We start from the raw sequence: 24,572 nt of genomic DNA on the forward strand, positions 1-24,572 counted from the left end.
TGTATGTACAGTTTCCACTGGGATCACTGGCGAATATATAGAAGAGATGCTCCCTGCAGGAATGCACAAGGAAAACTGGAGCGGAATTTTGCCCATTGTTAGTGAAGAAAGATAATATTACCAAAATATCAAACAAAAACTTACATAGTTCTTTTCCAAAGCATCAAAACAGCCCTGAATCCTGCCAGGAAAGAAATGTTAGTAACTAGTCATGCCAGTCTAGCAGCATCACTTATTAGATGGAGTTTAGAGTGCACATTTACAAACATTAAGAAGTACGGAGCTGACAGCATTTTTAGCTTGTAACGCCCTCTTCAGGTCACTCAGCAATTAAGGGTCTCTTCTCCCCTCCATATGTGTGCACAGTTTATACACTAAGGCTCTGGTCCTGTGAACACTTCTTACCAGGCGTCCTGGGACTACTCAAAATAGTAAACCCTAGACTGGGTAGTAATGGCCAGATCGTTGGCCCCATTCTGGCCTCTTTGTGCTGATGGATCCAGCCAGCTGGTGTTCCTTTGGCATAGCTATGAGGAAGGAGGCATGGCTGGAGTGCTGCTCCAGTCATGACTTTAGGCTGCTCTAAACTATCCTGAGACAGTGCAGAACTGGCCCCAGGACTGGAGAACTGCATATGGCTCCTCTGCAGCCTCCTCATCTGAGCCTGGTGTTTACAGGACACAGCAGATAGCTGAGCCATAAGTATTTGCAGGATTGGGCTCTTACAGTATTTAAGCAACACAGAAGTGCTGAAGTGAGCTGTAGCTCACGAAAGCCTATGCTCAAATAAATGTATTAGTCTCTAAGGTGCCACAAGTCCTCCTTTTCTTTTTACAGAAGTGCTACACTCCCTATAACAACTCCCTCTGCAGATAGGAAGGAGTAATGCCATGTTTCTGAAACCTGAAGAAGAGTTCTGTATACGCTTGAAAGCTTGTCTCTCTCACCAACAGAAGTTGGTCCAACACAAGATATTACCTCACCCACCTTTCTCTCTCTGTTTCTGAAATGCATTTCTTAACTAGAACTCTAGAAAGCTAAGGGCCTAGTTATGCCCCCAGAAACAGACACAACTTCCACTGAAGAGAAAAAACGGCACATATTAGTTAAAAATCAATCAAGCATATAAAATCACTTTAAAAACTAGAAATAGCAAATATGTAACCTATGGAAACAAGTAACCTCACAACGTTGTTTAGAGTGAGCCTCATTCCTCCCTTACCTGCTTTGTTTGTTCAATTGAGGGCCTGATCCCGCTCTTATTGAGGTCAATGAGATCACATTTACATTGGAAGCTCGTTGGCGAGGGACCATGCCTTCGTTATATACGGTGCCAAGCACACACAGCTTTTATAATAAATCAGTGAGCACTGCTTTGGCAAATCCAGTATCATTGGCCCTGAAGGATTTCAAATTTAGGAAGTAAAGGCCTGTGGTACAATGCCATATTGCTGTTCAGCATAAACTTATCATAGGACTTGTCTACATGAACAGTTAGACTGCGGAAAACTGAGATTAAAACAACCCCACACAAGCTTGCTGCAGTCTAACTGCCTGAGTGCACCCTGCTGACGTGGGTTAACAGCTCTTTAATGCACCTTGAGCTCGTCCCATTTCAAAGAAGACTAGATTGAAGCGCTCCAGCAAACCGTCAATGGGTACCAGCAGGGTGCACACGGACATTGGAGTGCAGCAGACTAGTCCAGGATAGATTTATATCCCAGCTTGTCGTGGTCTAATTGTTCGTTTAGGCAAGCCCTAAGTTTCACTGTTATTCACTTACCACTTGACTATCTGCAGTGACCCGAGGCAGCTCTTATCTTCCCGAAGGATTTTTAGACAGAGATCTGCAAAACAAAAGTTAGCATCTAGTTACAAAGCATATCTGGAGCCACTGGGCAAACACTGAAATCAAGTCAGTCATCAACGTATGAAGTATTTTATCTGGAAACACTTCCTGAGCTGGAAGAATGGTTTTAACAGCATCCCAGGTGGGCTGACACAGGCTCACTGCTGTAGTTTACAATGCCAAAGACCTTTGCTGAAATACACTGAACTCTTCCAGGAAAAAGTACTGGGGTTACGGATTTATGGAGTGTGGCTTCATTTAGAAATGCCAGCAACTTCCTTTCCCCTCAGTCCCCATTCTCATCTTATTCTGGCACTTCCCAACAGCACCCTCTAGTTCTGCACTCTAGTGTTCACTAACACACAAATAAGCTAAACAACTGTGCTCAAAATAAGCTAACCCTGTGACGTTTCCCCACCGGGCTCCTGTGGCCCTTTCGTCCTCCAAGTTTAGGAGTTAGGATCCACAAGCAGAAAACTCCTAAAGTTGAAGCCAATGCTGATAGGCCAACCACAAAGGTGAATTAATGCCTTGGGGCCCAATCCTGCAGCTCTCTAAGGAATGAGTGGGTCAAATGTCAAGATTCTTGCACAGAAAGGCACTTGAAGATCTGAAATCTGATCAGAAAGACTGATGACCTTTCGGATGGAAAAATCAAAAGTCAAATTTGGGATTTCCTCTTCCGTCCTCAGCAGGCCATAATGAACAAGTGACCAGATTTCAAGATACAACTCTACGAGAACACGGAAATGAACTGTACCCCATTTCAAGCATAAATCAAGGATGATAAATCTATAGAGCTGGAAAATATGGAGTCGCTCCCTCTCCCCACCTTCAGATCCTAACTTAATATAAAGATGCAGATGAATCAAAGTTTCATCATATGGTGTGACCTTGCCACAAGTCTCACAATACCTTGTGTTTTTCTTAAAGCCTCATCTCTGAAGCCACGTGATTATGTGAGAATCTCAGTTTTCATTTACAGAATCTCCAGATTATGGAGAAAAGCTTGAAAATCTGACCCCTATGGCTGAAAAAACAGAAGGCAACAATAAAAAAAACCCTGACATTTATTATTTCTAAAAATCTATGATTTTTAAGCCAGTCTCGTGATTTTGCGGGAGCCTGACACATGGTTTTGGAATGCTTGGGATTGGCAATATTGATGAAATTGCTGAGTAATGAATGCAACTGGAAAACAAAACAAACATTAAGAGAAACAGCTGATGGTTGCCACTAGCTCTAAGGGTATGTCTACACTACAAAATTCGGTCAATTTCATAGAAGTCGATTTTTAGAAATCGATTTTATACAGTCAGTTGTCTATGTCCCTACTAAGTGCATTAAGTCGGCGTAGTGCATCGATTTATAGAGCGGTGCACTGTGGATAGCTACTTTTATTTTTAAAAATCTAATGATTTTTAAGCCAGTCTCGCAATTTTGGGGGAGCCTGACACATGGTTTTGGAATGCTTGGGATGGGCAATACTGATGAAATTGCTGAGTAATGAATGCAACTGGAAAACAAAACAAACATTGAGAGAAACAGCTGATGGTTGCCACTGGCTCTAAGTTGTCTTCCTGCCATAGGAGCTTTTCCTGTATCAGGGCTGCTGGATAAGGCCCATAGGCTCACATCCTGAAAGATATTTAGGTGCCTAATTCCCACTGATTTCAATAGAAATCTGGCACCTCCATACCGCGCGCTGAGGATTTGGGCCACGGTCAGCAATGTTCCTATAAAAGACTGAACTTGTCAAATTTGTGAACAGCACTGGACTAATCTGTACTGGGCAAAGATAATGCATAGAAACATAGTAGCATGCATTGAAAACATTACCATCTAAATAGCGAGTTCCATATGAGCTCTCTGGGAAGAGCCCTCTTAGGTACGTTATACAGGAGACAGAGATGGCCAAAAGCCTTTTCACCAGCACCATGGACTGCTGGTCAGTGGCAATTTTGTGTGGAAACAACACTGATTCCTGACAAAAGACAAAGACAAAAATATTACTGGTTTTAGACCCGTGCAAAGGCCCAGCGCCAGAGGGGAGAATCAGCAGGTTTAGAGGTAGTCTAAATTGGGGTAATTTTACCCTTTCTTTTGGTTTCCATAGTGTGTATGCCACTCACTCACATGTTGGTGGACTAAGTATAACTAGCTCAAGGAGCATCTAACACACTTAGCCCAAAGTTTATTGCTACACAAAAGCTTTTGCTCACAGTATTAATACATTGTCATACAGGCAGAGAACTATTGCCACAGTTCCACAGGGCTGGTGTCACTGATTCCAGTGACAAAAAAGGGCTCTGAGGTCTACACACTGGAAAAGAAGCACTATTCTGGGGGCGGGGGGGGGGGGGGGGGCTTCTCAACTGCTCAGATATTTTGAGTCCAGAAGGCAGACACAGCCTGCAGAAAGGCTTCCAACAAAACCAGAGGTTATAGGCAAATCCGGTTTCTAAAAGAATGTGGGATTCTGCTTAGTAAGAGCTAAGCACTCATACACTTTTCCATGCCTAGGACTCTGTTTATTATGAATAAGGCTAAGATTTTGCCATGGGCAATAAATAAAAATTCATGGGGCCCGTGACTTTTCCTAAAAATAACCACACACGCCACGGCAGAGACGCACAGCCCCAGCTGCAGCCCCCAATGCGGGGCAGGGGCACACGGCCCCAGCAGCAGCCCCCGCCGCAAGCTGCAGGGCAGGAGCATATGGCTCCGATGGCAGCTCCCACCGCGAGGCTATGTGGGGAGTATAGCCCCAGCTCCAGCCCCAGCCACGGCTCCAGCTGCTGACAGCTGAAGAAGTCACGAAGGTCCAGTAAAACCACGGAATCTGTGACTGCCGCGACCTCCATGACTAAATCGTAGCCTTAATTATGAATACTAAACAGCAAGTAGTGGTGACGATCTAGCGGTCCCTTCTGATCTTCATGACACCTGGTATTAACATGCAAAATCTCTGCGAAAAGGAGTCCCACTACCCATTCATTGTCTTTTTCTCCTCTAGGGCGGCTCTGCAAGCCCTAGGACTTTTACGTAGCCAAGCACCAGTATCCAGCACCTCAGCACCGATTCGCCTACAAATCCTCAGGCTGCTTAGCCAGCATCTTCTTGGCTACCCTGGCCTGGAGACAACTGTTTTCAAAACCCAACAAAGACACAGTGTAATCAGCACTGAGTACACTGCCTGCCCTGGGAGCAAGGGATGGGAATGGTAATCAAAGCTAGGTTTCCAGCTCTGCAGGGCTGAGTACTACTAGGCCAGCACGTTGATCAGTAACATTAAGTCCTAAATCCTGTACCTTGGAGGTTTTATGCTTCTGCCCAGTGTGTGAGAGCTGAGCCATGGCCATAGCATTTCAAAGTGCTGCCTTCCACATGCAATTAGAACCTGCAGAGAAATAGACATTAACCACTTGGCAAATACAGGATTCCTGAAATTTCTCATCTTCCTGAGCATAAGAACCAGACTGCATAAGAACTCTCTCCAGGACTGAAAGCCGAGCTCTTGCCAGGACAGCTAAATGGTGTCAGATTGATGTCACTCTGTGCCACAGTTTGGAAGTTCACATGGCAGGAAGAACACCTCATTATCTATAAACAAACTGTCAATAGTACTGGAAATTCAGGGCCAGATCCACAGCTGGTGGAAATTGTTGTGGCTCCAGAGACTTCAATGGAGCTAGGCCAATTTACATCAACTGAGGATCTGGCTCTCTCTCTCTTTGACAGAGGTGCTTTTAATCCTCATGCTGGTGCACAGAACAGTGCTACTGCTCAGAAATGCTGAGCCGACTCCCAGACAGCTGTTTTAACAATCCAAAGAGCATTGTGCTTTTAAAAGAGCACTGTTGAGCTGAAAGCAAAATATTAATCTTGACCCATTTTAAGCCTCTATCTGAAACATCCCACATTATATTTTTAAAATAATAGTAATCTCCATTTATCTTCCATAGAAATATAGGGATTTAATCCCCTTTTAAGTGAGAATTTTATCGGAGCCTGCCTACTGAGCCACTATAGATGTCTTCATAATATAGCATTTTTTACCTTCAAAATTCTTGACAAACATTAACAAACTAATGCTCACTACATTCCCCAAAGGTAGAGAAGCATCATAGAATCATAGAAGTGGAAGGGACCTCGAGAAGTCATCTAGTCCAGTCCGCTGCACTCAAGGCAGGACTAAGTATGATCTAGACCATCCCTGATAGGTCTTTCTCTAACCTGCTCTTAAAAGTCCCCAATGATGGAGATTCCACAACCTCCCTAGGGAATTTATTCCAGTGCTTAACCCCTCTAACAGTTAGGAATTTTTTCCTACTGTCCAACCTAAACCGTCCTTGCTGCAATTTAAGCCCATTGCTTCTTGTCCTATCCTCAGAGGTTAAGAAGAACAATTTTTCTCCCTCCTCCTTGTAACAACCTTTTACATACTTGAAAACTGTTATCATGTCCCCTCTCAGTCTTCTCTTCTCCAGGCTAAACAAACCCAATTTTTTCAATCTTCCCTCATAGGTCATGTTTTCTAGACCTTTAATCATTTTTGTTGTTCTTCTCTGGACTTTCTCCAATTTGTCCACATCTTTCCTGAAATGTGGAGCCCAGAACTGGACACAATACTCCAGCTGAGGCCTAATCAGTGCAGAGTAGATCGGAAGAATTACTTCTCGTGTCTTGCTTACAATACTCCTGCTTAGACATCCCAGAATGATTTTTGCTTTTTTGGCAACAACGTTACACTGTTGACTCATATTTAGCTTGTGATCTACTATGACCCCCAGATCCCTTTCCGGAGTGCTCCTTCCGAGGCAGTCTTTTCCCATTTTGTATGCGTGCAACTGATTGTTCCTTCCTAAGTGCAGTACTTTGCATTGTCCTTATTGAATTTCATCCTATTTACTTCATACCATTTCTCCAGATTGTCCAGATCATTTTGCATTTTAACCAAAGAACCATAGAAGACTAGGGTTGGAAGAGACCTCAGGAGGTCATCTAGTCCAATCCCCTGCTCAAAGCAGGACCAACACCAACTAAATCATCCCAGCCAAGGCTTTGTCAAGCCAGGCCTTAAAAACCTCTTAGGATGGAGATTCCATAGAATCATAGAATATCAGGGTTGGAAGGGACCTCAGGAGGTCATCTAGTCCAACCCCCTGCTCAAAAGCAGGACCCATATCCAATTAAATCATCCCAGCCTGGGCTTTGTCAAGCCTGACCTTAAAAACTTCTAAGGAAGGAGATTCCACCACATCCCTAGGCAACGCATTCCAGTGTTTCACCACCCTCCTAGTGAAACAGTGTTTCCTAATATCCAACCTAGATCTCCCCCAATGCCACTTGAGACCACTGCTTCTTGTTCTGTCATCTGCCACCACTGAGAACAGCCTAGCTCCATCCTCTTTGGAACCCCCTTGGGGTAATTGAAGGCTGCTATCAAATTCCGCCTCAGTCTTCTCTTCTGCAGACTAAATAACCCCATTTCCCTCAGCCTCTCCTCGTAACTCATGTGCCCCAGCCCCCTAATCATTTTCGTTGCTCTCCGCTAGACTCTCTCCAATTTTTCCACATCCCTTCTGTAGTGGGGGGCCCAAAACTGGACGCAATACTCCAGGTGTGGCCTCACCAGTGCCGATTAGAGAGGAATAATCACTTCCCTCGATCTGCTGGCAGTGCTCCTACTGTGACAGTTCAGCCCATAAGGCTTTATGGAAATATGCTTATGAATGTATATATGACATAACTGGAATATGTTTTGTGCTACTTATGCCATGTAACATATCTCTGTAAAGGTTATGATCTACTGAATCTATTAATCCTGTTTGTATGCATGTATCACTTTTTGTATTCAAAGTTATGAATATTGGCTGTGTACTTGCTTGATTTTTAAGTAGCCTTAGTAAAGCATTTGGTCAGCTTCTTGAGACAGGAACGTGCAAATTAAGTGCCCAACCAAGAAACACTTAATGAACAATGGATCTTGGAAGGCTCCAATCCACATAAAAAGTCTTCTGGAGACTTTCAAGATAGCATGTGGGCAATGGCTGCTGCCTGTAAAAACTGAGCCATGCATGGACATGTGACTTGCACAGGTGACTCCAAAACTCCATCTTGGAGCTGGACTTTGCGTAGGAGAGAGAAGGGGGTTCTCCACCCACAAGAGAAAGTCTATTTAAGCCCATGGGAGACCCCTCCATTTGGACTTCAGCTGGCTAAAGAGAGAGCCTCTCCACCCCCAAGGATACCTGTGAGAAACTGGAACAAAGGACAGTAACTACAAGGGATGTGAGTGATTGCTGGACCCAGACAAGAAGGAGACTAGTCTGTAAAAGGAATCATAGAATCATAGAATCATAGAATATCAGGGTTGGAAGGGACCCCAGAAGGTCATCTAGTCCAACCCCCTGCTCAAAGCAGGACCAATTCCCAGTTAAATCATCCCAGCCAGGGCTTTGTCAAGCCTGACCTTAAAAACCTCTAAGGAAGGAGATTCTACCACCTCCCTAGGTAACGCATTCCAGTGTTTCACCACCCTCTTAGTGAAAAAGTTTTTCCTAATATCCAATCTAAACCTCCCCCACTGCAACTTGAGACCATTACTCCTTGTCCTGTCATCTGCTACCATTGAGAACAGTCTAGAGCCATCCTCTTTGGAACCCCCTTTCAGGTAGTTGAAAGCAGCTATCAAATCCCCCCTCATTCTTCTCTTCTGCAGGCTAAACAATCCCAGCTCCCTCAGCCTCTCCTCATAACTCATGTGTTCCAGTCCCCTAATCATTTTTGTTGCCCTTCGCTGGACTCTCTCCAATTTATCCACATCCTTCTTGAAGTGTGGGGCCCAAAACTGGACACAGTACTCCAGATGAGGCCTCACCAATGTCGAATAGAGGGGAACGATCACGTCCCTCGATCTGCTCGCTATGCCCCTATTTATACATCCCAAAATGCCATTGGCCTTCTTGGCAACAAGGGCACACTGCTGACTCATATCCAGCTTCTCGTCCACTGTCACCCCTAGGTCCTTTTCCGCAGAACTGCTGCCTAGCCATTCGGTCCCTAGTCTGTAGCTGTGCATTGGGTTCTTCTGTCCTAAGTGCAGGACCCTGCACTTATCCTTATTGAACCTCATCAGATTCCTTTTGGCCCAATCTTCCAATTGGTCTAGGTCCTTCTGTATCCTATCCCTCCCCTCCAGCGTATCTACCACTCCTCCCAGTTTAGTATCATCCGCAAATTTGCTTACTGGAACACCTCTGAGGGTGAGGTATTCAGTTTTCTTACTGTATTAGGCATTGGCTTGCATGTTTTATTTTATTTTGCTTGGTAATTCACTTCGTTCTGTCTGTCACTACTTGGAACCACTTAAATTCTACTCTCTGTATTTAATAAAATCACTTTTTACTTATTAATTAACCCAGAGTATGTATTAATACTGGGCGGGGGGGGGGGAAGGGAACAGCTGTGCATCTCTCTCTATCAGAGTTATAGAGGGCAAACAATTTATGAATTTACCCTGTATAAGCTTGATATGGGGTGTCTAGGTTCCTTCCCCACTCTGAACTCTAGGGTAAGATGTGGGGACCTGCATGAAAGACCCCCTAAGCTTATTTTTACCAGCTTAGGTTAAAAACTTCCCCAAGGTACAAACTTTGCCTTGTCCTTGAACTGTGTGCTGCCACCACCAAGAGTGTTAAACAAAGAACAGGGAAAGAGCCCACGTGGAGATGTCTTCCCCCCAAAATATCCCCCCAAGCCCTACACCCCCTTTCCTGGGGAAGGCTTGATAAAAATCCTCACCAATCTGCATTGGTGAACACAGACCTAAACCCTTGGCTCTTAAGAACAAGGAAAAAGCAATCAGGTTCTTAAAGAGAATTTTAATTAAAGAAAAAGTAAAAGAAAAACCTCTGTAAAATCAGGATGGTACATATCTTACAGAGTAGTCAGATTCAAAACATAGAGAATCCCTCTAGGCAAAACCTTAAGATACAAAAAGACACAAAAACAGGAATATGCATTCCCTCCAGCACAGCTTATGTTACCAGCCATTAAACAAAAGAAAATCTAACGCATTTTCTAGCTAGATTACTTACTAACTTAACAGGAGTTGGAAGGCTTGCATTTCTGATCTGTTCCCAGCAAAAGCATCACACAGACAGACAAAAGCCTTTTCCCCCCCTTCCAGATTTGAAAGTATCTCGTCCCCTCATTGGTCATTTTGGGCCAGGTGCCAGCAAGGTTATCTTAGCTTCTTAACGCTTTACAGGTGAAAGGGTTTTGCCTCTGGCCAGGAGGGATTTTATAGCACTGTATACAGAAAGATGGTTACCCTTCCCTTTATATTTATGACATGGGGTAAAATGGATTTATTTGGGGTTTGGACCCCATTGGGAGTTGGGCATCTGAGTGTTAAAGACATGAACACTTCTGAAGCTGCTTTCAATTAAGCCTACAGCTGTTCGGGGACGTGGTTCAGACCTGTGTCTGGGTTTGCAGCAGGCTACCAGGTCTGGCTCAAACCAGGCAGGGCACTGAAGTCCCAAGCTGCCAGGGCAGGAAAGCAGGGGCAGAAGTAGTCTTGGCACATCAGTTGGCAGCCCCAAGGGGGTTCCTGTGATCTAACCCGTCACACCCACTAATACAGCCCAATATGCCGTTGGCCTTCTTAGCAACAAGGGCACACTGCTGACTCATATCCAGCTTCTCGTCCACTGTAATCCCCAGGTCCTTTTCTGCAGAATTTCCGCTTAGCCAGTCGGTCCCCAGCCTGTAGCACTGCACGGGATTCTTCCTTCCTAAGTGTAGGACTCTGCACTTGTCCTTGTTGAACCTCATCAGATTTCTTTTGGCCCAATTCTCCAATTTATCTAAGTCACTCTGGACCCTAACCCTACCCTCCAGCGTATCCACCTCTCCCTCCAGTTTAGTGTCATCTGCGAACTTGCTGAGGGTGCAATTCATCCTATCATCCAGATCATTAATAAAGAGGTTGAACAAAACCACCCCCAGGACTGACCCCCTGGGGTACTCTGCTTGATACCAGCTGCCAACTAGACATTGAGCCGTTGATCACCACCTGTTGAGTCCGACAATCTAGCCAGCTTTTTATCCACCTTATAGTCATCCAATCCATACGTTTTTAACTTTTTTAACTTCTTCTCCACATGGGCACCAATGATACTGCCAAGAATGACCTTGAGCGGATCACTGCAGACTACGTGGCTCTGGGAAGAAGGATAAAGGAGTTTGAGGCGCAAGTGGTGTTCTTATCCATCCTCCCCGTGGAAAGAAAAGGCCTGGGTAGAGACCGTCGAATTGTGGAAGTCAACGAATGGCTACGCAGGTGGTGTTGGAGAGATGCTTTGGATTCTTTGACCAGGGGATGGTGTTCCAAGAAGGAGGAGTGCTAGGCAGAGACGGGCTCCACCTAACGAAGAGAGGGAAGAGCATCTTCACAAGCAGGCTGGCTAACCTAGTGAGGAAGGCTTTAAACTAGGTTCGCCGGGGGAAGGAGACCAAAGCCCTGAGGTAAGTGGGGAAGTGGGATACCGGGAGGAAGCACGAGCAGGAGCGCGTGAGAGGGGAGGGCTCCTGCCTCATACTGAGAAAGAGAGGCGATCAGCGGGTTATCTCAAGTGCCTATACACAAAAGCACGAAGCCTGGCAAACAAGCAGAGAGAACTGGAAGTTCTGGCAAAATTGAGGAATTATGATGTGATTGGAATAACAGAGACTTGGTGGGATAAGTCATATGACTGGAGTACTGTCATGGATGGATATAAGCTGTTCAGGAAGGACAGGCAGGGCAGAAGAGGTGCGGGAGTAGCACTGTGTGTAAGAGAGCAGTATGACTGCTCACAGTTCAAGTATGAAACTGCAGAAAAATCTGAGAGTCTCTGGATTAAGTTTAGAAGTGTGAGCAACAAGAGTGATGTCATGGTGGGAGCCTACTATACACCACCGGACCAGGGGGATGAGGCTTTCTTCTGGCAACTCGCAGAAAACTACTACATCGCACGCCCTGGTTCTCATGAGTGACTTTAATTTTCCTGATATCTGCTGGGAGAGCAATATAGCGGTGCACAGACAATCCAGGAAGTTTTTGGAAAATTTAGGGGACAATTTCCTGGTGCAAGTGCTGGAGGAACCAACGAGGGGCAGAGCTCTACTTGACCTGCTGCTCACAAACTGGGAAGAATTAGTAGGGGAAGCAAAAGTGGATGGGAACCTGGGAGGCAGTGACCATGAGATGGTCAAGTTCAGGATCCTGACACAAGGAAGAAAGGAAAGCAGCAGAATACGGACCCTGGACTTCAGAAAAGCAGACTTTGACTCCCTCAGGGAACTGATGGGCAAGATCCCCTGGGAGAATAACATGAGGGGGAAAGGAGTCCAGGAGAGCTGGCTGTATTTTAAAGAATCCTTATTGAGGTTACAGGGACAAACCATCCCAATGTGAAGAAAGAATAGTAAATATGGCAGGCGACCAGCTTGGCTTAACAGTGAAATCCTTGCTGATCTTGAACACAAAAAATAAGCTTACAAGAAGTGGAAGATTGGACAAATGATCATGGAGGAGTATAAAAATATTGCTCGGGCATGCAGGAGTGAAATCAGGAAGGCCAAATCACACCTGGAGTTGCAGCTAGCAAGAGATGTTAAGAGTAACAAGAAGGGTTTCTTCAGGTATGTTAGCAACAAGAAGAAAGTCAAGGAAAGTGTGGGCCCCTTACTGAATGAGGGAGGCAACCTAGTGACAGAGGATGTGGAAAAAGCTAATGTACTCAATGCTTTTTTTGCCTCTGTCTTCACGAACAAGGTCAGCTCCCAGACTACTGCACTGGGCAGCACAGCATGTGGAGGAGGTGACCAGCCCTCTGTGGAGAAAGAAGTGGTTTGGGACTATTTAGAAATGCTGGACATGCACAAGTCCATGGGGCCGGATGCGTTGCATCCGAGAGTGCTAAAGGAGTTGGCGGATGTGATTGCAGAGCCATTGGCCATTATCTTTGAAAACACATGGCGATCTGGGGAAGTCCTGGATGACTGGAAAAAGGCTAATGTAGTGCCCATCTTTAAAAAAGGGAAGAAGGAGGATCCTGGGAACTACAGGCCAGCCAGCCTCACCTCAGTCCCTGGAAAAAGCATGGAGCAGGTCCTCAAGGAATCAATTCTGAAGCACTTAGAGGACAGGAAAGTGATCAGGAACAGTCAGCATGGATTCACCAAGGGAAAGTCATGCCTGACTAATCTAATTGCCTTCTATGACGAGATAACTGGCTCTGTGGATGAAGGGAAAGCAGTGGACGTGTTGTTCCTTGACTTTAGCAAAGCTTTTGACACTGTCTCCCACAGTATTCTTGCCAGCAAATTAAAGAAGTATGGGCTGATGAATGGACTATAAGGTGGATAGAAAGCTGGCTAGATTGTCGGGCTCAACGGGTAGTGATCAATGGCTCCATGTCTAGTTGGCAGCCGGTATCAAGCGGAGTGCCCCAAGGGTCGGTCCTGGGTCCAGTTTTGTTCAATATCATCATAAACGATCTGGAGGATGATGTGGATTGCACCCTCAGCAAGTTTGCAGATGACACTAAACTGGGAGGAGAGGTAGATACGCTGGAGGGTAGGGATAGGATACAGAGGGACCTAGACAAATTGGAGGATTGAGCCAAAAGAAATCTGATGAGGTTCAACAAGGACAAGTGCAGGGTCCTGCACTTGGACGGAAGAATCCAATGCACCGCTACAGACTAGGGACCGAATGGCTCGGCAGCAGTTCTGCAGAGATGGACCTAGGGGTGACAGTGGACGAGAAGCTGGATATGAGTCAACAGTGTGCCCTTGTTGCCAAGAAGGCCAATGGCATTTTGGGCTGTATATGTATTTTGGGGGGAGGGATAGCTCAGTGGTTTGAGCATTGGCCTGCTAAACCCAGGGTTGTGAGTTCAATCCTTGAGGGGGCCATTTGGGATCTGGGGCAAAAATTGGGGATTGGTCCTGCTTTGAACAGGGGGTTGGACTAGATGACCTCCTGAGGTCCCTTCCAACCCTGATATTCTATGATTCTATGTAGGGGCATTGACAGCAGATCGAGGGACGTGATCGTTCCCCTCCATTTGACATTGGTGAGGCCTCATCTGGAGTACTGTGTCCAGTTTTGGGCCCCACACTACAAGAAGCATGTGGAAAAATTGGAAAGTGTCCAGCGGAGGGCAACAAAAATGATTAGGGGACTGGAACACATGACTTATGAGGAGAGGCTGAGGGAACTGGGGATGTTTAGTCTACGGAAGAAAAGAATGAGGGGGGATTTGATAGCTGCTTTCAACTACCTGAAAGGGGGTTCCAAAGAGGATGGCTCTAGACTGTTCTCGTGGTAGCAGATGACAGAACAAGGAGTAATGGTCTCAAGTTGCAGTGGGGGAGATTTAGGTTGGATATTAGGAAAAACTTTTTCACCAGGAGGATGGTGAAACACTGGAATGCGTTCCCAAGGGAGGTGGTGGAATCTCCTTCCGTAGAAGTTTTTAAGGTCAGGCTTGACAAAGCCCAGGCTGGGATGATTTAATTGGGGATCGGTCCTGCTTTGAGCAGGAGGTTGGACTAGATGACCTCCTGAGGTCCCTTCCAACCCTGATATTCTATGATTCTATGATAACTTCCTGGCAAGAATACTGTGGGAGACCCTATCAAAAGCTTTGCTAAAGTCAAGATATATCACATCCACTGCTTTCTCCATATCCACAGAGCCAATTATCTCGTCATAGAAGGCAATTAAATTAGTCAGGCTTGACTTGACCTTGGTGAATCCATGTTGACTGTTCCTGATCGCTTTCCTCTCATCCAAATGCTTCAAAATGGATTCCTTGAGGACCTGCTCCATGATTTTGCCAGGGACTGAAGTGACGTCTGTAGTTCCCCGGGTTCTCTTTTTTCCCTTTTTTAAATATGGGCACTATATTTGCCTATTTCCAATCGTCCAGGACCTCCCCAGATTGACACAAATTTTCAAAGATAATGGCCAATGGCTCTGCAATCACATCAGCCAACTCCCTCAGCACCCTTGGATGCATTAGATCTGGACCCATGGACTTAACCTGTTCTTTGACCACTGAGGGCTGCTCACCTACTCCCCATGCTGCGTTGCCCACTGCAGCAGTCTGGGAGCTGACCTTGTCTGTGAAGACGGAAGCAAAAAAAGCATTGAGTACTTCAGCTTTTTCCACATCATCTGTCACTATGTTGCCTCCCCCATTCACTAAGGGTCCCACACTTTCCCTGACCTGCTTCTTGCTGCTAACATACCTGTAGAAAACCCTTCTTGCTACCCTTCACATCCCTTGCTAGCTGCAAGTCCAATTGTGCCTAGGCCTTCCTGATTACACCCCTGCATGCTCTGGCAATATTTTTATACTCCTCCCTAGTCATCTGTCCAAATTTCCACTTCTTGTAAGCTTCCTTTTTGAGTTTAAACTCACCGAAGATTTCACTGTTAAGCTAAGCTGGTCGCCTGCCATATTTGCTATTCTTTCTGGACTTCGGGATGGTTTGTTCCTGTGCCCTCAATAAGGCTTCTTTAAAATACAGCCAGCTCTCCTGGCCTCTTTGCCCCCTCATGTTAGCCTCCCAGGGGATCCTGCCTATCATTTCCCTAAGGGAATCTAAGTCTGCTTTTCAGAAGTCCAGGGTCCGTATTTTGCTACTCTCCTTTCTTCCTTTTTTCAGGATCCTGAACTCAACCATCTCATGATCACTGCTGCCTAGGTTGCCACCCAATTCTACTTCCCCAACCAATTCTTCCCTGTTTGTAACCAGCAGGTCAAGAGGAGCACAGCTGCAGTTGGTTCCTCCAGCACTTGTACCAGGAAGTTGTCCCCAACACTCCCCAAAAACTTCCTGTATTGTCTGGATCCTATCTTCCAAAGCACTTGCAACCCCTCCCAGCTTGGTATCGTCCGCAAACTTTATAAGAGTGCTCTCTCTGTGCCATTACCTAAATCATTGATGAAGATATTGAACCAAACCAGACCCAGAACTGATCCCTGCAGGAGCCCACTCATTATGCCCTTCCAGCATGACTGTGAACCACTGATAACTACTCTCTGGGAATGATTTTCCAACCAGTTATGCACCCACCTTATAGTAGCTCTATTTAGGTTGTATTTCCCTAGTTTCTTTATGAGAAGGTCATGCAAGACAGTATCAAAAGCCTTACTAAAGTCAAGATATACCACATCTACCACTTCCCCCCATACACAAGGCTTGTTACCCTGTCAAAGAAAGAATCATAGAATCTTAGGGTTGGAAGGGACCTCAGGAGGTCATCTAGTCCAACCCCCTGCTCAAAGCAGGACCGATCCCCAATTTTTGCCCCGATCCCTAAATGTCCCCCTCAAGGATTGAACTCACAACCCTGGGTTTAGGGGGCCAATGTTGAAACCATTGAGCTATCCCTCCCCCACAAGCTAGAAGATTGGTTTGACACAATTTGTTCTTGACAAATCCATGCTGATTGTTCTTTATCACCTTATTATCTGCTAGGTGTTTACAAATTGACTGCTTAATTATTTGCTCCATTATCTTTCTGGGTAAAGAAATTAAGCTGACTGGTCTGTAATTCCCCGGGTTGTCCCTATTTCCCTTTTTATAGATGGGCACTATATCTGTCCTTTTCTAGTCTTCTGGAATGTCTCCGGTCTTCCATGACTTTTCAAAGATAATTGCTAATGGTTCAGATATCTCCTCAGTCAGCTCCTTGAGTATTCTAGGATGCATTTCATCAGGCCCTGGTGATTTGAAGACATCTAACTTGTCTAAGTAATTTTTGACTTGTTCTTTCCTTATTTTAGACTCTGATCCTACCTCATTTTCACTGGCATTCGCTATTTTAGATGTCCAATCGCCACCACCCTTCTTGGTGAAAACCGAAACAAAGAAGTCATTAAGCACCTCTGCCACTTCCACTTTTTTTGTTATGGTCTTTCCCAGCTCATTGAGTAATGGGCCTATTCTGTTCTTGGTGTTCCTTTTGCCTCTAATGTATTCGTAGAATGTTTTCTTGTTTCCTTTTATATGCCTAGCTAGTTTGATCTCGTTTTGTGCCTGGGCTTTTCCATTTTTGTCCATACATACTTGTGTTATTTGTTTATATTCATCCTTTGTAATTTGACCGAGTTTCTACTTTTTGTAGGACTCTTTTTTGAATTTTAGATCACTGACGATTTCCTGGGTAAGCCAGGGCGGTGTCTTGCCATACTTCCTATCTTTCCTACGCACAATTCCCAGATTGTGCCTCAGTTTCCCTGAGCAGTTAACCTTCCAACTTGAGGATGCCTACACTTACTCACCTAAGCCCATAATTAGATACCTGAGTAAGTGACCTGGAGCCTGATTCTGATCTCAGTTCACCATGAAAATCCAGAGTCACTCACTGTAATCAATAGAGTTATTCCCAATTTACACTGGTATAAATAAAATCAGAATCTGGCTCCTGATTTTTAGCGCACTTTGATTTACTGTGGGGATGTCTTAGGTGTCTCAAATTGAGACAGTACTGGCTACTTTTGATAAGTGACGTACCCAGGCCACATATAGAGTCAATTACAGAGCAAGGATCGCAACCCCAGAGTTGCTGGGTCTCAGCCTTAGCATTTCACCACTTTTTCAAAAGTTATCATTCCCAGCTCCAGATATACGAAGGAAAAGGCAGATGGGGATTTCTGTGAAACACACGCTGGATCATATTGCCAATGGAACTACTCTTGATTACATCAGTAACGTGAGAAGAGAAGCCCAGTAAATGAGGCACATGCTCTTGGACCACAGGCTCATGTAGATTTTCTTTTACAGGGGGTAATTATTGGGCTTGGATGATCTGTGTAAAGTACGGGGCATAAAGGCACATGGCCAGATTCTGCTCTGTCACAACACTTGGCCCACAGGCAACACAAGTTGGGGGGCTTGAAAATTTGGCACCAATCCTCTAAATATTCAACTATGAAGTTCTTCCGATTGTCAAGGCCAAGTATTAAAGCAGGAAGGACTATTAGGCTACCTATTAACGCAGCAAGGATTAACCATGTGTCCACAGAGAGCATATGGAGAGGGACAAAAGGGGCTCCAAGTACAGATCCCATCCAACATATAGGTGTGTGTGCAGATGGGGAGCTGGGAGAACACTGCCCCCCCACGGAGTGCAGTAGAGTGGGACGGGTGGGGATCTAAGGGGGAATATCACCCCTCTCTGGGTGTGTTTGGGGGCTGAGGGGGATCCGGGGGACGCCGCCCCCCCCCCAGAGCGTGGTTTTGGGGGGGGGGAGGCTGAGGGGGATCCGGGGGACGCCGCCCCCCCCCAGAGCGTGGTTTTGGGGGGGGGAGGCTGAGGGGGATCCGGGGGACGCCGGCCCCCCCCCCAGAGCGTGGTTTTGGGGGGGGGAGGCTGAGGGGGATCCGGGGGACGCCGCCCCCCCCCAGAGCGTGGTTTTGGGGGGGGAGGCTGAGGGGGATCCGGGGGACGCCGCCCCCCCCCAGAGCGTGGTTTTGGGGGGGGGAGGCTGAGGGGGATCCGGGGGACGCCGCCCCCTCAGAGCGTGGTTTGGGGGGGGGGAGGCTGAGGGGGATCCGGGGGACGCCGCCCCCTCAGAGCGTGGTTTGGGGGGGGGGAGGCTGAGGGGGATCCGGGGGACGCCGCCCCCTCAGAGCGTGGTTTGGGGGGGGGAGGCTGAGGGGGATCCGGGGGACGCCGCCCCCTCAGAGCGTGGTTTGGGGGGGGGAGGCTGAGGGGGATCCGGGGGACGCCGCCCCCTCAGAGCGTGGTTTGCGGGGGGGAGGCTGAGGGGGATCCGGGGGACGCCGCCCCCTCAGAGCGTGGTTTGGGGGGGGGGAGGCTGAGGGGGATCCGGGGGACGCCGCCCCCTCAGAGCGTGGTTTGGGGGGGGGGAGGCTGAGGGGGATCCGGGGGACGCCGCCCCCTCAGAGCGTGGTTTGGGGGGGGGAGGCTGAGGGGGATCCGGGGGACGCCGCCCCCCCCCCAGAGCGTGGTTTTGGGGGGGGGAGGCTGAGGGGGATCCGGGGGACGCCGCCCCCTCAGAGCGTGGTTTGGGGGGGGGAGGCTGAGGGGGATCCGGGGGACGCCGCCCCCTCAGAGCGTGGTTTGGGGGGGGGAGGCTGAGGGGGATCCGGGGGACGCCGCCCCCTCAGAGCGTGGTTTGGGGGGGGGAGGCTGAGGGGGATCCGGGGGACGCCGCCCCCTCAGAGCGTGGTTTGGGGGGGGGAGGCTGAGGGGGATCCGGGGGACGCCGCCCCCTCAGAGCGTGGTTTGGGGGGGGGAGGCTGAGGGGGATCCGGGGGACGCCGCCCCCTCAGAGCGTGGTTTGCGGGGGGGAGGCTGAGGGGGATCCGGGGGACGCCGCCCCCCTCAGAGCGTGGTTTGGGGGGGGGAGGCTGAGGGGGATCCGGGGGACGCCGCCCCCTCAGAGCGTGGTTTGGGGGGGGGAGGCTGAGGGGGATCCGGGGGACGCCGCCCCCTCAGAGCGTGGTTTGGGGGGGGGAGGCTGAGGGGGATCCGGGGGACGCCGCCCCCTCAGAGCGTGGTTTGGGGGGGGAGGCTGAGGGGGATCCGGGGGACGCCGCCCCCTCACAGCATGGTTGGGGAGGGAGGCTGAGGGGGATCCGGGGGACGCCGCCCCCCCCAGAGCGTGGTTTGGGGGGGGGGAGGCTGAGGGGGATCCGGGGGACGCCGCCCCCCCCGAGAGCGTGGTTTGGCGGGGGGAGGCTGAGGGGGATCCGGGGGACGCCGCCCCCCCCCAGAGCGTGGTTTGGGGGGGGGAGGCTGAGGGGGATCCGTGGGACGCCGCCCCCCCCAAAGCTTGGTTGGGGGGGGAGGCTGAGGGGGATCTGTGGGACGCCGCCCCCCCCCAAAGCTTGGTTGGGGGGGGAGGCTGAGGGGGATCCGGGGGACGCCACTCCCCCCAGAGCATGGTTTGGGGGGGGAGGCTGAGGGGGATCCGGGGGACGCCGCCCCCTCAGAGCGTGGTTTGGGGGGGAGGCTGAGGGGGATCCGGGGGACGCCGCCCCCTCAGAGCGTGGTTTGGGGGGGGGAGGCTGAGGGGGATCCGGGGGACGCCGCCCCCTCAGAGCGTGGTTTGGGGGGGGAGGCTGAGGGGCATCCGGGGGACGCCGCCCCCTCAGTGCGTGGTTTGGGGGGGGAGGCTGAAGGGGATCCGGGGGACGCCGCCCCCATCCGGGGGACGCCGCCCCCCCCAGAGCGTGATTTGGGGGGGGAGGCTGAGGGGGATCCGGGGGACGCCGCCCCCCCCAAAGCTTGGTTGGGGGGGGAGGCTGAGGGGGATCCGGGGGACGCCGCCCCCTCAGAGCGTGGTTTGGGGGGGGGACGCTGAGGGGGGATCCGGGGGACACCGCCCTCTCAGAGCGTGGTTTGGGGGGGGAGGCTGAGGGGGATCCGGGGGGACGCCGCCCCCCCCAGAGCGTGGTTTGGGGGGGGAGGCTGAGGGGGATCCGGGGGACACCGCCCCCCCAGAGCGTGGTTTGGGGGGGGAGGCTGAGGGGGATCCGGGGGACGCCGCCCCCTCAGAGCGTGGTTTGGGGGGGGAGGCTGAGGGGGATCCGGGGGACGCCGCCCCCTCAGAGCGTGGTTTGGGGGGGGGGAGGCTGAGGGGGATCCGGGGGACGCCGCCCCCTCAGAGCGTGGTTTGGGGGGGGGAGGCTGAGGGGGATCCGGGGGACGCCGCCCCCTCAGAGCGTGGTTTTGGGGGGGGGAGACTGAGGGGGATCCGGGGGACGCCGCCCCCTCAGAGCGTGGTTTGGGGGGGGAGGCTGAGGGGGATCCGGGGGACGCCACCCCCTCACAGCATGGTTGGGGAGGGAGGCTGAGGGGGATCCGGGGGACGCCGCCCCCTCAGAGCGTGGTTTGGGGGGGGAGGCTGAGGGGGATCCGGGGGACGCCACCCCCTCACAGCATGGTTGGGGAGGGAGGCTGAGGGGGATCCGGGGGACGCCGCCCCCCCCCAGAGCGTGGTTTGGGGGGGGGGGAGGCTGAGGGGGATCCGGGGGACGCCGCCCCCCCCGAGAGCGTGGTTTGGCGGGGGGAGGCTGAGGGGGATCCGGGGGACGCCGCCCCCCCCAGAGCATGGTTTGGGGGGGGAGGCTGAGGGGGATCCGGGGGACGCCGCCCCCCCCAAAGCTTGGTTTGGGGGGGGAGGCTGAGGGGGATCCGGGGGACGCCGCCCCCTCAGAGCGTGGTTTGGGGGGGGGAGGCTGAGGGGCATCCGGGGGACGCCGCCCCCTCAGAGCGTGGTTTGGGGGGGGGAGGCTGAGGGGCATCCGGGGGACGCCGCCCCCTCAGAGCGTGGTTTGGGGGGGGAGGCTGAAGGGGATCCGGGGGACGCCGCCCCCCCCAGAGCGTGGTTTGGGGGGGGGGAGGCTGAGGGGGATCCGGGGGACGCCGCCCCCCCCGAGAGCGTGGTTTGGGGGGGGAGGCTGAGGGGGATCCGGGGGACGCCGCCCCCCCCCAGAGCGTGGTTTGGGGGGGGGAGGCTGAGGGGGATCCGGGGGACGCCGCCCCCCCCGAGAGCGTGGTTTGGGGGGGGAGGCTGAGGGGGATCCGGGGGACGCCGCCCCCCCCAGAGCGTGGTTTGGGGGGGAGGCTGAGGGGGATCCGGGGGACGCCGCCCCCCCCCGAGAGCGTGGTTTGGGGGGGGGAGGCTGAGGGGGATCCGGGGGACGCCGCCCCCCCCAGAGCGTGGTTTGGGGGGGGACGCTGAGGGGGATCCGGGGGACGCCGCCCCTCAGAGCGTGGTTTGGGGGGGGACGCTGAGGGGGATCCGGGGGACACCGCCCCTCAGAGTTGGGGTGGGGCTGACGGGGATCAGGGGGATGCCGCCCCCTCAGGCTCTGGGGGGGGCGGTCTCGATGACCCAGGCCCCTCCCGCAGCCGGTACCTCACCAGGGACTCAGGAGCCTTGCGCCGCCCCGCGATCCACCGAGCAAGAGCGGAGCCCGCCTGGCCCCACACCCCGCCCCCAGCTCCCCGCGCCCAGGCCCCGCCCCGCTCTGAGGCCCCGCCCCCTTCAGAGCCTCGCGCTCAGGCCCCGCCCCCTCCCCCCAGCGCCCCGCGCTCAGGCCCCGCCCCCTCCCCCCCAGCGCCCCGCGCTCGGTCTCGGTTTCCCGCGCGGCGCGCGCTGCGCCCTGCACCCGCCCCCTCAGCAGGGTCGGCCCCGGCCGGCAGGCAGCGGCCCGGCTCCCCGGGGGCGCGGGCAGAAGCAGCCTCCCAGGGCTCCCGCTCCGGGCGCCGCCCTGCCTCGGACCCCAGGGCGCCCTGAGTCCGCCTGCGGTTCCTTACCCGCACCCCGCCACAAAGGGGGTGAAATGGGGGAGGGTTCGAGCCCTGGCCCCGGGCCTCCGCCCCGTCTGCCCAGCAGCCCCGCAGCAGCCCCTGGGGCGCCTGGCCTGGGAAGCGCTGGGACGGGCTGGGTGCGGCGCCCTTGGGCCCAGCTTCGTCCCTCACCCCCTGCTCCGGTGGCCGCTGGCTCTGGCTGCTCGCCTGCCCTCTCGCAGCCCGGCTGTGACTTCGAGCTCGGGGCTGGAGCCGCCGACGCCACCGTCGAGGCACGTTGTTGCTGTCCTGTTTCCTGGCTGACCCGTCCAGACCCCTGGGCCGGAGGACGGGTAAAGGGGGAAGGCGCTCGAGGCCTTTCCCTGCGGCCTGAAGTCCGGGTGGGCTCATCAGCTTCATGCCCAGATGCGCAACTGGCCCCAGGGAAAGATGCAAACGCCCGGGCGCCCGCCCCAGCCCCGAGAAACAGGCCAACGAGCCTGGGAACGAGTTCACGCTGAGGGTGGGTTTTTGGTTCAGTACAGTGGTGGTGGTGGTATTTCCCCTCCTCGTCTCTCTAATTGTGTGCACTTTGCGTTATTACTTGCAGACTGTCACATCACATCCTGTTCTCCCTAGTCCCCAGCTCTGGGAGTGTCACAAATAGGCGGGTTCAAATCAGTGGTTTGACAGACAGGCAAGAAGAGCCAGCATAAATGTTGCCCACATGCACTCTTATTGGTGCTTCTCTCTCCTCCCTCCCGGACCTTTGCTCCACTTGGCAGCCAGTGGCTGCTGGAACCTCAGCCCCAGAGGGAGGGGAAACAAGAAGAGTTCCTTGAGTTGCTTTCTGAGCTACTGAAGGGCTCCTGCGATTAAACACAGACACAGTCGTGGACTGAGGATTGAACCCAGGGCAGTTCTGAACACCAGCAATTGGACTAACCCCCTGTCATGTTCTGCAGGGTCAGGCGTGTCAGTCATTTATCTACGTGGAGCTCTGGCACCAATCACAAGCGGTGGAAGCTGGGCTGCCTCCTGCCTCGGTGCCCAAAGCTGAGCTGTAGAGGAACCAAGATGTCGGCGGGTCAGAGTCAGAAAGTTGAGACCTGGGACAAATGCACCTTGCAAGAGCTGAAGGTGCCATTTGCCAGGACTGAAATTGGGACCTTTTTCCAAGAGCAGCCCAGGATTGGAAATCAGTACCTAGAAGATGCTTTCCTTCAGCGTTACTTGAAAACACGCCTGCCACCCCAGGTTTGACCTGTGTGTGTATGTGTTGTGTGCGCAGCACAACCCCCTGTTGCTGAGATTGTGGACACTTTTTCAGGCTCTCGGTATCGTCGCAGAGTATAGGTGCTGAAATTAGCAGTGCTGGGGGTGCTGCTCCACCCACTGGCTTGAAGTGGTTTCCGTTATATTCAGGGTTTACAGTTTGGTTCAATACCTTTCACACCCCCACTATACACATTTTTCCAGCTTTCCTGCTCAGGATACTTAACATGGGGAAATAGATTCAATTTGTGTAATGACCTAGCCACTCCCAGTCTCTATTCAAGCCTAAGTTAATTGTATCCAGTTTGCAAATTTATTCCAATTCAGCAGTCTCTCATTGGAGTCTGTTTTTGAAGTTTTTTTGTTGAAGAATTGCAACTTTTAGGTCTGTGATTGAGTGACCAGAGAGATTGAAGTGTTCTCCAACTGGTTTTTGAACGTTATAATTCTTGACGTCTGATTTGTGTCCATTTATTCTTTTACGTAGGGACTGTCCAGTTTGACCAATGTACCTGGCAGAGGGGCATTGCTGGCACATGATGGCATATATAACCTTGGTAGATGCGCAGGTGAACGAGCCTCTGATAGTGTGGCTGATGTGATTTGGCCCTGTGATGGTGTCCCCTGCATAGATATGCGGACACAGTTGGCAACGGGCTTTGTTGCAAGGATAGGTTCCTGGGTTAGTGGTTCTGTTGTGTGGTGTGTGGTTGCTGGTGAGTATTTGCTTCAGGTTGGGGGGCTGTCTGTAAGCGAGGACTGGCCTGTCTCCCAAGATCTGTGAGAGTGATGGGTCGTCCTTCAGGATAGGTTGTAGATCCTTGATGATGCGTTGGAGAGGTTTTCGTTGGGGGCTGAAGGTAATGGCTAGTGGCGTTCTGTTATTTTCTTTGTTGGGCCTGTTCTGTAGTAGGTAACTTCTGGGTACTCTTCCGGCTCTGCCGCTCCTCTGTTCCTATGTGTGGTTATTTTTGGTGCTGGGGGAGCCCATCTCCCTCTAGGGAAGCTGTTGCGGTTCAGTGACAAGACAGCACAAAGCTTTAAGCAAGCAAGCAAGCTGGTCTGCCAATGGACTTCTGCCTGTCAGCTTTCCACCCTCTCCTTTGT

At 51.4% G+C, this 24,572-nt stretch overlaps 2 protein-coding genes across 15 annotated transcripts in view; one reads left to right on the forward strand and one right to left on the reverse strand.

Moving 5' to 3' along the window:
* HORMAD2 (HORMA domain containing 2) overlaps positions 1–21,905 on the reverse strand; it is a 107,833-nt gene extending 85,928 nt beyond the window's left edge. For 8 of the 9 annotated variants that reach the window (XR_012155165.2, XR_012155164.2, XR_013634738.1 and 5 more), the window contains exons 1-5: positions 21,822–21,905; positions 5,161–5,249; positions 3,689–3,833; positions 1,784–1,847; positions 145–181 (exon numbers count right to left, since the gene is read on the reverse strand). Coding sequence is in view for 6 of the 9 variants with exons in the window: in XM_073313619.2 (XP_073169720.1) it covers positions 145–181; positions 1,784–1,847; positions 3,689–3,833; positions 5,161–5,211 (297 nt within the window). In the remaining 3 variants the exon portion in view is untranslated. The remainder of the gene's footprint in view (positions 1–144; positions 182–1,783; positions 1,848–3,688; positions 3,834–5,160; positions 5,250–21,821) is intronic. The other variant, XM_073313625.2, reaches the window with a different exon arrangement.
* Positions 21,906–22,608: 703 nt separating this feature from the next.
* Positions 22,609–24,572, forward strand: part of LOC140898958 (acyl-CoA dehydrogenase family member 11) — a 30,144-nt gene continuing 28,180 nt past the window's right edge. For 5 of the 6 annotated variants that reach the window (XR_012155159.1, XR_012155160.1, XM_073313603.1 and 2 more), the window contains exon 1: positions 23,001–23,447. Coding sequence is in view for 4 of the 6 variants with exons in the window: in XM_073313603.1 (XP_073169704.1) it covers positions 23,145–23,447 (303 nt within the window). In the remaining 2 variants the exon portion in view is untranslated. Of the gene's footprint in view, positions 22,714–23,000; positions 23,448–24,572 lie in introns of those variants that run through there. The other variant, XM_073313605.2, reaches the window with a different exon arrangement.

The sequence above is a fragment of the Lepidochelys kempii genome, chromosome 15 (genome assembly GCF_965140285.1).
Source record: "Lepidochelys kempii isolate rLepKem1 chromosome 15, rLepKem1.hap1, whole genome shotgun sequence".
Taxonomy (NCBI): domain Eukaryota; kingdom Metazoa; phylum Chordata; order Testudines; family Cheloniidae; genus Lepidochelys; species Lepidochelys kempii.